This window comes from Antennarius striatus, chromosome 11, assembly GCF_040054535.1.
Source record: "Antennarius striatus isolate MH-2024 chromosome 11, ASM4005453v1, whole genome shotgun sequence".
Classification (NCBI taxonomy): Eukaryota; Metazoa; Chordata; class Actinopteri; order Lophiiformes; family Antennariidae; genus Antennarius; species Antennarius striatus.
Window position 1 is genome coordinate 19145001 of NC_090786.1, and position 18910 is coordinate 19163910.

General features: G+C 42.4%; 1 protein-coding gene across 1 annotated transcript in view; it reads right to left on the reverse strand.

Moving 5' to 3' along the window:
• cdh23 (cadherin-related 23) overlaps positions 1-18910 on the reverse strand; it is a 208418-nt gene that overhangs the window by 125749 nt on the left and 63759 nt on the right. The window contains exons 6-7 of the mRNA XM_068326936.1: positions 2888-3082; positions 2665-2793 (exon numbers count right to left, since the gene is read on the reverse strand). Coding sequence (XP_068183037.1) covers positions 2665-2793; positions 2888-3082 — 324 coding nt within the window. The remainder of the gene's footprint in view (positions 1-2664; positions 2794-2887; positions 3083-18910) is intronic.

The following is an 18910-nucleotide window of genomic DNA, read 5'->3' on the forward strand; positions in this document are numbered from 1 at the left end:
AACCTGATCGCTTGATCACTTTGCAATCTAAAAAGAAGTCAACCCGCATATTAAAAAACCTGACATTAAAACAGGTTAAATTCACTACGAGTGCAGTCAGTTCGAACAGGGCGGATTATTTCCTGATCTGAACTTTGAAGCAGCGACGTTCGTCTTCGTTTATTAAATATTGTTTCGATCGATCGGTAGTCCATTCGGAGGTGAGGTGCAGCTATTTGCTGTCTAAACAATTTTTAACCAGTTTTTAATGTCAGGCTCCTAATTTATTGGCAAATGCGACGCTGTTTTACTCATAGAACTGACTTTAACGTCAGTGTCTCACCGCTGTGAATCTCACTGCACGTCGCTGCAGACGGAATACACAAGCCTGAATGCACCCCTCCGCCTCCCCCCCAGAGCTATCAACTACATTTGCAAATCAGTGCAGCACGCCAGGTACCGTTGTCTCTTAATATTTCAGAAAAGGCTGGAAGTTCAGCTTTGAGGGTCGTTCATTCACCTTTATGCCAGTTTCTCCGTGTGTTTCCGCATAGAATTGATCGTCACTAGAATCCAGTACTGACACTCGGCAATAGCCTTTTTTAGACCAATTAACTTTAAAGTGGGTTATTTCCGGCACCACAGTAGTTGGGAAATACTGAGGCCCTGTCCACATGATGACGGATTTTTTTAAAAACGGAACTTTTTAAAAACGCATCGAAAACGATTCGAGTCCACACGAGAGCATTTTTAAAAAAATCTCCGTCCACAAACGCAGCAGTGGGTTTTTGAAGACGGCTATAAGCATGCCAAAGTGCCATGTGGTGGCAGTATTGAGTCAAATTTTATCCAATAGGAATCCTTCGTGTTTTGTTGTCACAACACACGGGCCCATAAATATGATGTCGCAGCAGTTTTCGTCGCAGGCAAGACGTCAGCGTTTTTAAAAAGTCGCGGATAGGCCGTCCACATGACAACGCAGACCCGCCGTTTTGAAAAAAATCCACATCGGCCAGCATTTTTAAAAAGTTGCATTTTCATCCCGGATATCTGCGTTGTCGTGTGAACGGAAGGCGTAAACGCAACAGAAAAAATGCGTTTTCAAAAAATCCGTCATCGTGTGGACGGGGCCTTAGATCAGTCAGTCAAACTTTATTAATAGAATTGTTGAAAATTCCGAATGTTGAATTGAATTGAATGAATTTGCTACGTTGTCGTAGCCGGTCACCGGTGTTCTTCTCAGCAGGCTGCTCTGCCGTCAAACAGCAGGAGTGAGAGTCGGTACTTCGGCGGCACCTTGACTACCGTTGTTAGGGGGCATAGTACGGCCTGAATACTGTCTGAGGGTGCCCCTGGTGACATAGTGCAGCATGACTGCCAGCTTTTTTTCAGCGATCTTGTTTTTAACCAATACTAATATTAATATTAATCCATATACAAGGCGCATCGGATTATAAAGCGCACTACAGGATTATGAGAAAATTATAGGCTTTTAGGTGTGCCTTATAGTGCGGAAAATACTGTAATAGGATTATACATTGCCCCCTAATGCTAGAGGCAGGATTTACAACCTTCCAGTCTATTATAACTGAGGCATTAAACTGTTCATCTGCTGTGAGACACCTAAAAATCCACTCACTAATGTCAACTTTGTACTTCATACTAATTTTTTTTTTTCACATTCTACTGTGTCAACTAACCACTCCGGTCAACCCTTCAGCTCAGACCACCATTCTCTTCCTCTTTCTGCCTCTCTTCAGCTCCACCAGTCATCCTCCTGTTGTGACCTTCATGGTGACAGTTGATGAATCAGAGAGTCGGGGAGACACTGGGCGTCGACTCCGTCACGCCCCGTTAATATGCATGCAAATGCAGCACTTGACATTTCTACGATGGCTCATGCAGGCTAGGGACGAGAGATGCGCAGGTGGCTGTGTGTGTGTGTGTGGGGGGGGTGAGTCGGGGGAAAGATTTTAGGAGAGACAGATCGGACCTGAATGAGAAAGAGAGCAGGAGCTGAAATAAGGACGGACAGTATTGTGCCCCTGTGTGTAATTCCCCCACTACGAGGGGGAACATCAGTAGCTGGACCATTAGCCACCTGGGAGACGAGTTTAGTGGGCTGAGTCCAGGGAGTGAACATATCTGTGTTGCGGGAAACAGACATTCAGTGTGTTACAAACCTACTTATAATAAAGGCAAAGGTAAGGTCATGTTGAGACTCCATTGTTTAGAGGTTCACACAATACACAGACTCCACACACTGGAGGATCCATGGTGAGATAAATCCTCCAGCCCTCGTGACCTTTGCTGGAGGCCTCACATTGCTGAAGTAGGACTGTAAATCTCCCACGGTAATTACACTCTCCAACACCTGCAACCATGCATGCAGGAGCCTGAGGCTGAGTTTGGGTGTATATGGATTCTTAGATGGGGCTCAGAGAATGAAAAGGGAGACATCCTGTCTTGATAATAACTTAGGCCTCTCTTTTTAAGCTAATTTCCCATGCACCTGCTGCAAACACTTCCTGAATAATCAAAGAAGACGGTGGACGTGAGCAGGAGGAGCTGTGTGTCGGCACCAGAGATGGATAGGAGAGAAAAAGTGTTCCAGTTGCAGGGTGTCACATAAAAGTTGAAATATTTTGGTACAAGTGTGATGTTGGTTGTTAGTATGGTACTGACCAGGAGAACGTCCTCCTCTATGTTGGTACTGTAGGGCAGATTGGTGAAAACTGGGTCCATGTCCTGGACATCCGTGATGCTGATAGCCAAGTTAGCAAGTCGGGAGAGAGGTCTTAATTTGTCTTGATCCTAACAAAAAGTAGAAAAATCAGTTCAAGATCAGCACATGCATTAATCTGAATTTGGGCTCACGCAAAACAAAAAAGAACATGCATGTTCTGACCGTGGCGTTAACAGTGAGCTGGTAAGCTGAGGTTGTCTCGAAGTCCAGGGCTCTGATGACTGTCACAGTGCCTCTGGCTCCATCAATGGAGAAGAACGGTGAAGGAGGCTGGAAGGAGAAGAGAACGCTGCCTCCTGTTCCCTGGTCTGGATCTGTGGCATTCACCATGAACACCGACCTGCCCACCAGTGTGTTCTGAAAGACACACACACACACACACACACACACACACACACACACACACACACACACACACACACACACACATACATTTTTATTGGCATTGGCAGGCACGCTTGACTCGAGAGCATGCATTGATTTAGATGGTTGAGCAACCATTTCCATGACTACTGTCATACAGAACTGTACAGGAGTATTAATCTGTACTGTTGAAATAGAGACTGCACTTCTGTCTGTCATGTGGTTTACACAGGAGCCTTATCTAACAAGCTACACAGCCACAGAGGACAATTTAATTTAGTCATACTTTTTGAAACACAATGTCCTAGTTGCAACATGAAATTTGAATATTTTTCCCCTGCAGCTACACAAAACCATGACTGCACATAACTAGTTATTTTTGGTCAGGCTAGAAAAATAAAGACAATAATTAACAAAAGGCAAGAGCATTACTGCATATGAAAAAAGAGACAACAAATAAAGGTTAAATATATTAGGTATAAATATCTTTATAGTAAAGTTATTTTCTTTACTTATTAATTATCAAATATTGTACTGAATCTACCCTGACTGTCTGCTCCTCCTGTTTGTATAATATCAGGAAGAGCAACAATAGATAACTAACAACATTTGAACTACAAACCCTTAGAGCATCCTACAAGATTAAATACTTCATTTACCGCTTGAAAAATACTGTCCCAATCACATCAAAAGTTTCAAAAACAACTGAGATGAAGCTGTGGCGTTATCTCAGTGCGTGGCGAGGCCCTACGATTTCCCCTTGAACCTCAACAGATAAGAGGATGAGAATAAATAATGACCTAAATTTTAATTTTGAACAGAATTTTTGCCGTTACATCCTAGCTACAGAGACAGTCCCACAAGAATGACCATACCCGGTCGGCAGTAGAGTTTAAACCAGACACACAGAAGAAAATTGTGCCGTTTCAAACAGAAGCCAACATTAATCTGTTTTGTCTGCTTCACTTTGTTTCGTCCTCAGATAAAACTGATTTTACCTTCACAATAGTGCAACTTCAATGTTAGACGACTTCCTTTTGTCAGACAATATTTGTCATAAATGCTCTCACACAGCCAGCAATATCAGGCAGAAGCTGCACTCTCCCACAGTGGTGTTTGTGACAGTCATTGCCCACAGCTAGAGGAAAGAGCTGGCTGTATGAAGAGTGTCCCCTGGTACAGCAGAGCAGCGAGTCTCTAAAGAACACCCCATTAATTGTAAACGCATCTTAGCCACCCCCCCAACTCCATGAGACTTACACATACACACACACTAGCAAACTAATAAATGTTACATGCTGGGTTGTGTGTGCATATACACCATAATACCTTGTGTGAATGGATCTATTAGTCAGTCTCTGCACACAGTATGTTTTTGGTGTCAACGCTTTGGTTAAATCAAGGAATTTTGTGAGGAAATAACAAGACTGTGTAATATTATTGATAGACAGAGGTTTGGAGTTTGAAATCAATAGACCACCAAATTCTTTAATGTATTTGTTGTTCTCAACTCTTTAGTGAGTTGGTCAGTTTCCCGGATTCTGCCCTCCCCTGAAGCTCAGGAGTTCATCGATACGATGGAATGATGGTGGATTAGTACGTCTGAGCGAAGGAACAGACTGACTAATCCACTCCCCCACGACAATAACTGCATTTCAATAAGCATCTAAGCTGCATTACTCTGATAAATGTATTATGCTTGCCAAGCTGCCTGCTTATAAGAGAACTGGAAACACCTGTCAGAGGTTCCCCCACAGCCTGCAACATGACACTGGAGCACAGATGCACATTAAGTTGATACAACTCTAGCTAATTTGTTTTTGTTTAACTGTTGTGAATTAAATGTGTGGGTGTGTGGGTGTGTGCATGTTTGTAGCCTTCATTTTGAAAAAAAAAAGAAAAAAGGAAGCATATCTGTGAATGGGATCTAAATGTGTGAGACGTGTCTGACATGACATGTTCTGTTCCTCCCCCAGAGCATTCTGGTTTCTATCTTTCCACACAGCAGCCTGTGGAACAATGACCCATTCAACAACACCCAGTGGCAATTACCACAAGGTTCCGTACATAACAGCACACTCAAAACCATGAACAGTTGATCAAAGCTTTGCGAAAATCAAAGATGATCAGTTCTCAGCAGTATGTATCAAATAGCAGGTGAATGTCGCAGAGTGGATGTCAATCATTCACCTTGTTCACCTTGTGCACCTCGCTCCTCTGTTCACCTCGTTTAAACTCACTTTATCATCTCTGCAAGGCATTTCAGATCTGAATCCTCTGTTTGTATAATGTGTAGTGCATTTTAATACCATGACAAAAATTATATAACAACCTAATTAAACAACTTCCTTGTGATTGTGATTAATTTCTCTGCATCTACAGCGAGCACGAGAACCCATCTTGTACTCTCTCCACTCTTAATTCATCTTGAATAAAGAGCCCGACATTTATTCTCCTGCTTAGCCTTTTACACTTCCACAGTCTTGCCATCAGGACATTGATTGGATGTGATGTGATGCCAGTTAAAAGTCAATATGGATGACAGGGCACAAATGCTAATAAGTCCATGTTTTTATATTATATTATATTTATATAGAACATAAATTACCTGTTCATAATGTAAGTGATGACTACCAAGGACCTGCAAATACCCACTGACTATACACTGCAGCATATCCTCAGAAGAGCAGTATATGTCACTGCATATTCCCTCATGTGCAAAAATCAATTGGTTAGCAATGACTTCCTGCATATGTAACTTGACAGTCATTTGCAGCTTTTAAATAAAAGAGGGCTAGACCTATGGGAAAGAGGCTTTTAAGTGGTGAGACTGTCTGAAAGGGATGAAGATAGTTCCCTGCTGCGTCTTATCTGAAGTGCACTGTAGGAATTACCCCCTTCTCCATCTGAGATCTACGAGCTGTGAAGGGAGATGAGGAGGAGAGACGCAGCATGGGGTATGCAGAGAGATAGGGACAGCATACTGATAATCCTGATCTCTCATTGGCTTGTAAATCTAATTTGAATCAATTTTCTATCATTTACATTTAACCCATTACTGCATTAACTCTGAAATGCAAAGTCTCATTTTAACTAATTTCCCAAGGTTTAGACCTTTGGTTTTCAAAGGTCATTGATTTTTGTTTTTTACAATCCCGGTTTAATTTGATCATTACTGAAAACATGGAAGAATGCATGACACTACAGGAGCACAAAGAATACCTATGCAGTAGCTGGAATTCCTGCCTGTTGGTTTTACGTGTACTCATTACTCAGTCCTGACACTTGATATATAGATGATATTTCCTGTAACAGACTGCCTGAAATGTGCATTCGTTTTGGCACACTTTTATATTTGTGCTCATGAGTTCTCTTATTTCCTTTTGCTGAAGCCTCCTGGGCAGTGTAATTAATCACCCTAAACATTTACAAAAGGCTTGTGAGATCCTATGAGAACCAACTATGACATAACTGCATCTAGACAAACTGATAGATGGGCAGTGAGACAAGAAGAAGAAATATTTCTTCTGATTAAACAGAAGAAAAAAACTTGTTAAACCAGGAAAAAAAGGGTGATTTCTAAATGTTGCTTCTGTTAATGTGACACCAGCCAAAGAAAGCACATCTATTAACATCTACCAACACTTTGCACCATGCTGTAGTGCACCAATCTGCTGAACGGACTGGTTTGACCATGACTTTGTATATCTTGATATGTAAATATCAACATTTTTGTTGAACCGTGGCTGGGACTGTAATAGGAGCACAAAGAGCTGGTTGCGACATCATAATTCAATCAGTTATCTTCAGATTACCACGGGGAGCCGGAGTCTATCTCGGCGGCATAGGGCGCGAGGCAAGGGGACACGCCAGTGCACCGCGGAGCCACACACAAAGACATACAACCATGCACACACACACTCTTTCCTACGGGCAATTTGGAATGGCCAATCAACCTGCAAGCGCATGCTTTTGGAGGTGGGAGGAAGCCGGAGAACCCAGTGAGAACCCACGCAGACACGGGGAGAGCATGCGAACTCCGCGGGACTCGAACCCGGGTCCACCGTGTTGTGAGGCGGCAGCGCTAACCACTGCGCAGCCGCCCTGACATCATAATTATTTTTTGCTATTTTTCCCATACACCAATGGTGACCTATATTAAGTGATTTCATCCACATCCATGTATACAGAACAGAAATGTGCTGTATGTTGTATGGAATGGAATTCAAATAACAACACATTTGAAATATTAAACATGATAATCAAGATGCATGCAGTGACCATGAAACTAGTGAATCACGGCACTGTTTATGTTCCAGCTCATACACTGCTAATGAATTCAGCTGTACAAACAAAGAAAATCCTGTGCTCCTACGCCGTAGTATGTCGGTGTGTGCTTTCTGTCTGGAGGCAACAGCAACAGGTTCTACGTGACAAAAGTCAGCCACACCTCAGGAGTACATGGCCCAGCTTCTCTCAAGACCTTGGCAGTTCACAGAGCCTGAAATCCATTGAGGGTGAGAGCTGTAAGTGTAATGGATTCAAAGTGCCGAAATGTCACCTTTGCCACCTCCAGGGAGTCCTTGGGGGAATAGCCACAGTGAGCAACAGAGGTCTGTCCAACAGCAACTCTGTTTAAGTCATGTTTACATCAATCTAGCGATGGAAGAGCTTAAGCCAGTTTCACTCAAAATCAATGTAACAGGCAAATTATGCTCTTCAGGTGCACCACATAAAAGCCCCAAATTAGTGGATGATTTGTTCCCCAAAAAATATGCAAATCACCAGAAAAACAACTTGTGTGTAATGGAGAAGTAAGTACAGGGTGAGGGTTATAGCACCATTAAGCCATAGCGATGAAAAACAGGATTATTTTGCATTTGCTTATTTTTTCTGAAAAAGAATGTTCATTATCGGCAAGAATGTTTTGGATAAAAAGAAAATATGAACATCTCGCAAAGGTACTCAAACTGTTTCTTGGTAAAAATGCAACAATAATCTTTTCTCTGCACTACTCCTCTCTGAGGAACTGTAGATTGGTCTCCATCATCTACAATTCATGCTATATTGCTTCAATTTTTTACAGTGTAAAGAATCACCTCCTGAGCACTCCTGACTTGTCCTTCAGTAAGGCATCAAAACCCAAAAAACTGCTCCCAGGGTGCCGCCGCGGGCTGCCCATCACTCTACCCTCTCTCCATTGTTGCAGCGCTACAGGCCCTGTATGTGTGTGTGCATGTCTGTGTTGTGCGTGTGTGTGTGCATGTGTGTGTGTACTCTGGCCTGTATGTGTAATATACAAGAATGGAAGAATGGGAAAAAGTATCTAAAAAAAAGACGGTTTCATCACAGCCAGTTCATTACATTAATTTGTTAAGTATGGACTTGATAGATTAATTTTCAATAAATTCATTGGATTCTTTAGAAATTATATTTATAATAACACTTAATGTTACATCAGACCAAAGTTTGTCTGGACAGCGGTTTTAATAATGATACAATTCACCATGCCTACGAAATACTGACATAAGATGGATTTGCCAACAAACCGAACTCCAGCAGCACTCTGCCCAGCCTCCAGGAGATATACTAAGTAAAAGAATTGTCACTCATTGCCACTCTAATTCAACTTTTTTGTTCTATACAGTGAATTCAAACCCATGACTTTTGGAACAATGTTCTGCTGTTATATTGCCAGAATGACATGATGATTTGCAGGAGCAGCGCTTAGGCTTTGGCCCCCTGCTTCTCACAGCCCTTTAGGCCAGCTGTTCATTACAATAGAGCTATGATTACACCTTCTCTTTCGGCAAGGTACCAGTTACCCCCTGGTTGCCCACTCTGTGCTTCCAATCTAGGCATGTGATTGTACCAGCCCTCTTCACTCTTTCATTGTTTTTTCTTTTTTTTACCATCCGTTTCTTACAGCCTCAGTCAATTCCTCCCACATGTAGGAGTGAGTCTCAAAGCCAGTGGCTTTACTTTGACCTACCAGTTGCCCTGAAGAACCAAATTATACTGTATGTCCCTCTGGCTTGCAAAAGTGAAGCTCAGCTCTTTCCCAAAATTATTATCAATGCTTACCGTTCAAATCAAACTACTATTCTGTGTTTAATTATACCTGGTCTGTTGAATACATTCAAGAAATAGCTTGTTTCTAAGCTGAATAATGAAGATATAATGCCTGCTTACTATTATGAGTCAGGAGGTGCTTCACCTCCTATCTTCACAGCAAATGGCACCCAATTCTAAGTGATTATAACAGCAAGCAATGAGTTACTGAAAGAGTTTATTTATTTAATGATACCTGCAGCTTTGCAAAAAAACTCATGTCCTCGTGTTCTCATGGCTTCGTTAATTTTTGTTTCTAAATTTAAAGCCATTAAAATGTTCTGGACAGCAAAGTGAACCTACTCCAAACCGAATTAGATGGCAGAGGTTGGTCACTGTTCGCTCATTGAGAAAGTTGATATGTGTTACTACCTAGCAGCTTTAGAATAAACTGGAATTGATTGATTGGAAAGAAAAATGTTGATGATGATATAACACAGGCTGAAGTACAAATAGGTCAGGTCAGCGTGCTGGTAATGACTTCACAGTGTGTAGCTTCAAAAGAGATGCTGAAGCAGGTGAATCACCAGAACTCTTAAATTAATCATAGAGGTGACACACAAAGCTATATTTCACACTTGAAATTAGCTCATCAATAATTCACTGGTATTGAAACAAGACTAAGTGTCCTTCATTTGAAAGGCTTCAACAGTAAATTTTCCAAAATGATTTATACTCCACTGAAAATGAAGCTAAACGCCACTCCTGCTTTTCATCAATTTCTAAAATATAAGTACAAATACATGTAGGAAAATAAGACAAATGTGGGATCAATGCACTTATCCATGTTATGTTGTGCTTTGATATGTTTTACTGAATTTTCCAGTATTTACTTGCAGTTAGTGGTTTGGGACAGTGAAATAGGTGAAAGATCTGTTAAAATGAAGGCAATTCAAAAATATCTGACACTCAGATGTGTGAAACATTTTCGTCTTGGAAAGATTTAAGGGGGCGGCAGTGGCTCAGTGGTAAAGCGGGCGGTAGAGCGGGTCGTCCTATGATTTAAGATCGGCGGTTCGATTCCCGCTCCCGCCCCCCCAAAAATACCCGGAGGTGAGCTAACAGTGGGAGGTGTCAGCTCATCTCCGGAGCACTGCCGAGGCACCCTTGAGCAAGGTGCCGTCCCCTTTACAAATTGCTCATTTGAGGCGCACCAAGAAGGAGCTGCCTGCCACTCTACCTCCCCTGCATGCCTACAGGCCCCTTTGTGTGTGTGTGTGATACAGGGGCCTGTACTCACAAATATGTATGCATGCGTTTGTAATCAGTAGCTAGAGTGTGCTTTCTTAATTTCCCTTCGGGGATCAAACCAGTATATAAAATTAAAATTAAAAAAATTAAAAAAAAATTAAACAGCTGAATCAGTCTAATGTGCTGTGTAGTAAGTATAAAACATCAGCTTGTGGATTGATTGCTGTTTCCTGCAGATACCTTATAGAAAGGACGTGTCCATGCTCCTGGTAAAATGCATCCTCAGGCCCAAGTGAGGTAGTAACTTTGAATCATGTGTAACAGCAACATCCACAAACCAATGAAAATCACTAACTATAAAAGGATATGTATCATTTCAATTCCTCTCATGGTAATAGTTGTGACAGGGGTTACTTTAATGCGTGTGTTTTCCCAGTGGCACAAGGCAGCAGTTGTGTGTATGTATGTGAGATATAACAGCGGACACTGCGCTAGCAGCTAAAATGGAGGTATGAAATTCTCTCTATAAATATCTTTAATCTTAGCAGTCCCAGCGGTGAAGCCTGTGTGGCTGATGCCATCATCGCAGCCTGAGTGTTCAGTGGTTCGAGATAAGAGACTGCCTGAGTGACAACATGTGTTAATAGGTATGCATATTAGTAGTTTTAATCCATTACTCCATGATGTTTTAGGGGGGGAAATTACTCTGAAACTAAGGGGTGACAGCTGAGCAAGCACATCTCTTTGAACCTGCAGTGATATTCCAGTTGTCTGTGTACGACTGTGAGGCGTCCAGCTAATTGTGGAAGCGAAATGTGCAGAAAATAACACTTTTATTGGACAATAGTAATAGAAGATAGAAATCATTCTCCAGTGTACTCTCATAATATAGTGCAATTTAGGAAGAAGTATATTGGAAGGAAAAAGAGCAAGGCTATGCAAAAATGCTGATGAATCCAGAAGAAAGATGCTAAATTCAAGCTGAGTTCCTGAGTTGCTGTGTTTGTGTATCTTTGTTCGAGGCGGGTTTGGCAAAATCAAATTCAATGGCTCTGCGGTAGCCATCAGCCGTAAAAAGCCACACAGTTCTCCAAATTCCAATTCTGCTTTGCACCTTCTTCCCTTGTCTCAGACACCTGTGGTGATGACAACAAGGCTGGAAGAATGAGAAAAGCTGGTCATAAAAGCGTTACACCCACTCTTTAAAGAGACAAACAGAGCTGTCTGTACAAGTTGCAGTAACTGAGAGCAAGTTAGAACAATCTGTGTTTCTAATCTGTCTGTGCATTTTCCTGTACACCATAGCTCCTTACTTTGGAATATGATTGGTTTCAATAGAAAATCAATGGCTCTACAGACTGTTATATCCACTTCCCTCATGCAGCAGCCATTCATTTCATTTTCACTTTTCTAACAGTGGAACTTTCCCTGTCTTGTCTTGACCTCTTGTTCCTAATGGATTTCTTTTAAACTGGGCAGGAACACATAATGCAACACATAATGTGGAATAAGTCTTTGTGTATTGTACAAAAAGTGATGATGAAAAATGTCTCACATTATAACCTCATTCTGCTGCACCTCGCTATCGTATTCCTTCCCTTTTTGTCCCTTCTGTGGCCAGCCTGAGCAATGGGTGATTTTCTGGAGAAGCACTCAGATGAACAAAATTATTCCACACCAGCAGACGGCAAGAGGAGTCACTTCTGAAAGGGAAGGGCAGCCTATGAATTTTGTGTCTGTGTGTGGAGGCTTGTGTATATTTTTGGGAAAGCATGTATTTATTTTGTGATTTCTTTCTTTTAGTCATTTTTTGATGGTGCTCACTTTTTTGACTCTCCTTACTGCTCAGAATTACACTTAATACAGAATTACTTCCATTTCAATTCAATTTTAAGGTTATAATAAAATTGGTTTTGTAGTGATTGCAAAAAAGATTGGGTGTCCTCACAAGTGCAAAGTTATGTTAATCAGTTTGTACGAGATATTCCATTAAGAGAGAGAATTGTCAACTGTACTTTGTGATCAATCATCCCTCCCAACCACCTTACCCTGGCCACCCTGTCAGCTCTCAGCTGACTGCTTTCTAATAGCCACAGCTTTTTGTTTTACTGTAGAGAAAATCTGGTGCAGCGTTCTGCAGGGATCCAGAGAGGCAGACAGTTTGATCTCAGAGAACAGTACAAGGAGAGAGTACATCCACAAGTCTTGAACTTCTGTGAAATGTCATCCATCTCAGTCAATGAAACTAAAAGAAATTTTACTTTATCCCACTCAGGACTGTGGAGAGTAAACAATTGTCTCACATATGAAAATGTGGAAATGTGAAAAATTGTCATGCTTCCCCTCTGGTGACATTTGTGGCCAGAGACACAATGTTTTCAGATCTTTCCATCCCATTCTCATTAATGTGTTACCTCAAGAAGACCTTGAGGGAATATCTTCACAATTTACATCCACATCCCAACATCTAATCTGACTCAACAGTGACCCAATGACAGTTCAGTGGTCAAAGGTGAGGCTGACCGGAATGTTGTCCTTTACCAGAAAATGCATTCAAAAATTCTAAATGTGTTTAACAGGAAAAAATGAACAAAGTGTGACATCTTAATAGTCTGCAAATGTATTTTTGGCCAATTCACAGTTAACTTACCACAATATCTATGTTTGAAACATCTGTTTCTCACAAGGTCATTGGTTTTAGTGCCACTGAGCTTCAGGTGATTGACTTTGCGCCACGTGAGAAAGCCTCAAAGAGAAGAGAATGTGTTTCTCAACCCAAACACCTTATCCTTTTATTAAATTAAATTAATTATTTAAATTCTTCACTACGTACATTACATCAAGCTGACAGATGTGGCTGTAAGATGCTACTTCACTGACTGGCGGAGTACACCGCTACAGTAAAGTCATTCTTATTTGAAAATTGATTAAAGTTGTAACACTGATTCTCAAAGCTCAGAGATCTAATTGCAATTTGTGTATCAGATTCTCATTTTAAGCCCTGGCTGATTTTCATTAAAATGAAAAACAGAAGGTCACATTAGCTGCTGAAAAATAAGATCCAGTTCTAACGATCTGACACTTCAAATGAATGCTTGCTGTTGTCAGGTTTGGTGTCACTGAAAGATGAGTAGCTTAGGTCAAGCTGGTGGCACCACAACAATTCTGGGGTCAAAACCCAGTTATTTTTCATTTTTAGCAGCAATAAATTAAGCAACACACAGTGGAGGGTACCTATTCTTACCATGCATTGGGTGGCTCTAAAGAAAAAAAAACCCAACATAAACAAAGGTAAAGTACAGTATAGGGTAAATGATAACAAAAGTTGTTTCCTTTTTCTCTAACAGAACATCTTCTCATACATAATTTGTATATTTACAACTTCCCCTTTTTCCCTTCCCCCCCTTTTTTTTAGAAAGTCATTTTTTCAAATAGAATTAAATGCAAATTAGAGCAGAGCTGATTATCATATAAACGGCTAGTGCCGAGAGGGGCAACACACTCTTACTTTATTTATTTATTTAGTCATATTTTTCACATTTCCCCATAAAGTTCTGACTTTAATCAGTCCACACTTTCTTTTAAAGACATAAGGGAGTCAGGGACCAGTTGAAGCAATGTGTGTTTGTGTGTGTGTGGGTAGCTTGTGTTTGTGTGTCTACATATGAAACTGATGTGACCGTGACCTGAGCACAAAGCACAAGGTTAAGATGCACCATCCATCTGCTTATGCTGCTTCATCAGCAGCACTTAAAGTTAGTTTGCCGGGCTACATGCTACAGCTGTGACACATTTATTATATTTTACTATTTTCACTGACTACAGGTAAAGATAGAGGTCTATATAAAAAAAAGAGAAAGAGATTTAGATAAAGACAAATTATAGACACTAAACATTGTACAAAAAAGTCAGCAGAACTGAAAAGCTGTCAATACCAGTGAACGAAAAAAGTGTTTATCTGTGAGAGGTTCAAATCCCAGTTGAAGGAACTTACTAGAGTCAAACAAAAATGATGAAAAAAAAGAAAGAAGGAGAATTCAAAATGCAACTTTTATTGGTCTTTCAAGGTTTGTTAGGAAGTTTGAGGAGTTTGTTAGGAATGTGTTGGAGGTAAAAGGAGTGATGAGTCTGAAGCTAGAAATAGAAAGTGTGATGTTCAATGTTGTTAGCGGGTATGCTCCACAGGTAGGATGTGAGCTGTAGGAGAAGGAGAAATTCTGGCTGGACTTTGATGAAGTGATGCAGAGCATGCCTAGAAGTGAGAGAGTTGTCATTGGTGCAGACTTCAATGGACATGTTGGTGCAGGTAACAGAGGTGATGAGGAAGTGATGGGTAGGTTTGGTATCCAGGAGAGGAATGCAGAAGGACAGATGGTAGTTGACTTTGCAAAAAGGATGGAAATGACTGTAGTGAATACTTTCTTCCAGAAGAGGCAGGAACATAGGGTGATCTATAAGAGTGGTGGTAGGAGCACACAGGTAGACTACATCTTGTGTAGACGGTGTAACCTGAAGGAGATCAATGACTGCAAAGTAGTGGTAGGTGAGAGTGTAACCAAACAGCATAGGATGGTGGTGTGTAGGATGACTCTGGTGGTGAGGAAGATCAAGAGGGCAAAGGCAGAGCAGAAGACGAAATGGTGGAAGCTAAAAAAGGAAGAGTGTTGCATGACTTTCAGGAAGGAGTTAAGACAGGCTCTGGGTGGCAAGGAGGTGCTTCCAGATGACTGGACAACTACAGCTAATGTGATCAGGGAGACAGGTAGGAGAGTACTTGGTGTGTCATCTGGAAGGAAAGTACATAAGGAGACTTGGTGGTGGAATGAGGAGGTACAGGAGTGTATACAGAGAAAGAGGTTAGCTAAGAGGAAGTGGGACACTGAGAGGACTGAGGAGAGTAGACAGGAGTACAGGGAGATGCAACGTAAGGTGAAGCTAGAGGTAGCAAAGGCCAAACAAGGGGCTTATGATGACTTGTATGCTAGGTTGGACAGTAAGGAGGGACAGACTGATCTATACCGGTTGGCAAGACAGAGAGATAGAGATGGGAAGGACGTGCAGCAGGTTAGGGTGATTAAGGGTAGGGACGGAAGTCTATTGACAGGTGCCAGTAGTGTGATAGGAAGATGGAAAGAGTACTTGAAGAGTTGATGAACGTGGAAAATGAGAGAGAACAAAGACTAGAAGAGGTGACTGTTGTGGACCAGGAAGTAGCAAAGATTAGTCAGGATGAAGTGAGGAGGGCACTAAAGTGGATGAAAAGTGGAAAGGCAGTCGATCCTGATGATATACCTGTAGAGGTATATAAGTGTCTAGGAGAGGTGGCAGTAGAGTTTCTGACTGGGTTGTTCAATAGGATCTTAGATAGTGAGAAGATGCCTGAGGAATGGAGGAGAAGTGTGCTGGTGCCCATTTTTAAGAACAAGGGACATGTGCAGAGTTGTGGCAACTACAGAGGAATAAAGCTGATGAGCCATACAATGAAGTTATGGGAGAGAGTAGTGGAAGCTAGACTAAGGGCAGAAGTGAGGATTTGTGAGCAGCAGTATGGTTTCATGCCAAAAAAGAGTACTACAGATGCAGTATTTGCTTTGAGGATGTTGATAGAGAAGTACAGAGAAGGTCAAACGGAGCTGCATTGTGTTTTTGTAGATCTGGAGAAAGCTTATGACAGGGTGCCCAGAGAGGAATTGTGGTATTGTATGATGAAGTCTGGAGTGGCAGAGAAGTATGTTATAGCGGTGCAGGACATGTATGAGGACTGTACGACAGTGGTGAGGTGTGCTGAGGTGTGACAGAGGAGTTCAAGGTGGAGGTAGGACTGCATCAGGGGTCAGCTCTGAGCCCCTTCTTGTTCGCTATGGTGATGGACAGGCTGACAGACGAGGTTAGACAGGAATCTCCATGGACTATGATGTTTGCAGTTGACATTGTGATCTGTAGTGAGAGCAGGGAACAGGTGGAGGAGAAGCTAGAGAGGTGGAGGCTTGTCCTGGAAAGAAGAGGAATGAAGGTTAGCCGCAGTAAGACAGAGTACATGTGTGTGAATGACAGGGACCCAAGTGGAAGAGTGAGATTACAGGGAGAAGAGATCAAGAAGGTGGAGGATTTTAAGTACTTAGGGTCAACAGTCCACAGCAATGGAGAGTGTGGAAAAGAGGTGAAGAAGCGTGTCCAGGCAGGATGGAACGGGTGGAGGAAAGTGTCAGGTGTGATGTGTGATAGAAGAGTTTCAGCTAAAATGAAAGGAAAGGTGTACAAAACTGTGGTGAGACCAGCGATGTCCTTTGGTCTAGAGACAGGAGACAGAGCTGGAGGTAGCAGAGATGAAGATGCTGAGGTTCTCTTTGGGAGTGACCAGGAAGGATAGGATCAGGAATGAGTACATCAGAGGGACAGCACATGTTAGAGGTTTTGGAGATAAAGTCAAAGAGGCCAGACTGAGATGGTTTGGACATGTCCAGAGGACAGATAGTGAATATATTGGTAGAAGGATGCTGAGTTTTGAACTGCCAGGCAGGAGGCCTAGAGGAAGACCAAAGAGGAGGTTTATGGATGTAATGAGGGAGGACATGAAGGTAGTTGGTGTGAGAGAAGAGGATGCAAAGGACAGGGCTAGATGGAGGCAATTGATTCGCTGTGGTGACCCCTGAAGGGAAAAGCCGAAAGGAAAAGAAGAAGGTTTGCCGAATGGTGGAAGAAGCATCCAGGTCCTTTGCTGGAATTACAGAGTAGAAAGTATTAAGCCATCTAGTTGTACATTTCTTTAGATAGACAGACAGACAGACAGACAGACAGACAGACAGACAGACAGACAGACAGACAGACAGAGACAGACAGACAGAGACAGACAGACAGACAGACAGACAGACAGACAGACAGACAGACAGACAGACAGACAGACAGACAGACAGACAGACAGACAGACAGACAGACAGACTGTATTTATCCCAAACTGGAAAATTTGGACAGTAGCAGAGCAGAATTATTATAGAAAATATACAGCAAATGTGCATTGAGGAAAAAGAAGACAGGGAAAAATAATAATATTAATAATAATAATAATAATACTGATATTAACAGAAAAAATTAACAATATTGACACTAATAATAATAGTAATAATAATAATAATAATAATAATAATAATAATAATAATAATAATACTGACAACACTACCCAAGCATGGTAGGCTTTTAGTCATAGATAAATAAGTGTTGTCGCAGGGTGGCACAGTGGTTAGCGCTGTCGCCTCACAACACGGCGGCCCCGGGTTCGAGTCCCGCTCTGTGTGGAGTTCACATGCTCTCCCCGAGTCCGCATGGGTTCTCTCCGGGTTCTCCGGCTTCCTCCCACCACCAAAAGCATGCGCTTCAGGTTGATTGGCCGGTCCCAAATTGCCTGTAGGAGTGAGTGAGTGTGTGTGTGCTTGTTTGTATGTCTTTGTGTGTGGCTCCGCGGTGCACTGGCGTCGTGCCCGGAGTGTCCCCCGCCTCACGCCCTATGCCGGCTGGGATAGGCTCCAGCTCCCCGTGACCCACTACGGCGGATACAGCGGCGGTACATGAAAATGAATGAACTCTGTATCCATACCAAAACATCAGACTGTTGGTGGGACTCTGATATTTCAGAGCTGTTGTACAGCGCAATTTGTGGCAGGAATGACTTCCTGTACCTTTCTGTTCGACAGCGGAGCTGTAATAGTCTATTGGAGAACGAGCTCCGCTGTCTGTCCAGTGTGTGGTGGAGAGGGTGAGTGGGGTTATCCATGATGGATAAAATTTCGTTAAGAGTCCTCCTCTCCACCATGGCCTCCACAGTGTCCAGACTACAGCCAATCACAGAGCCAGCCTTCTTTATTAGCTTATTAAGTCTGTTGGTATCGCTGGCTCTGATGCTGCTCCCCCAGCAGACCACGGAAAAGAAAAGTGCCCTGGCCATAACAGACTGGTAGAAGATCTCCAACATCTTTCTGCATACGTTGAAAGATCTCAGGTTTCCTCAAGAAATAGAGTCTGCTCATCCCCTTCTCGTAGACAGCATCGACATTAGAATTCCAATCCATATGTTAGAGATCTTGACATCCAGGTACTTATAGTCCTCCACCTCCTCTACAGCCTCTCCTAGGATGTAGATTGGTTGTGGCGTGTTCCCCTTCCTCCTGAAATTGATCATCATCTCTCTGCTTTTGCCAACATTCAGCCTCAGGTGATTGGCTCCAGCCCACTCCACAAAGTCATCCACCACAGCCCTGTACTCCCCCTCCCTCCCCTCGCTTATACACCCAACAACTGCCGAGTCATCCGAGAACTTTTGTAGGTGGCATGACTTGGAGTTGTACTGGAAGTCGTTTGTGTACAGTGTGAAGAGGAAGGGGGACAGCACAGTCCCCTGAGGGGCTCCTGTATCACTAACCACCGCATCAGACAGAACACTGCCCAGACAGACAATCTGTGGCCTATCTGTCAGGTAGTCACCGATCCAGGAGATGGTGGAGGTGTCGACACCCATCCCCCGCAGCT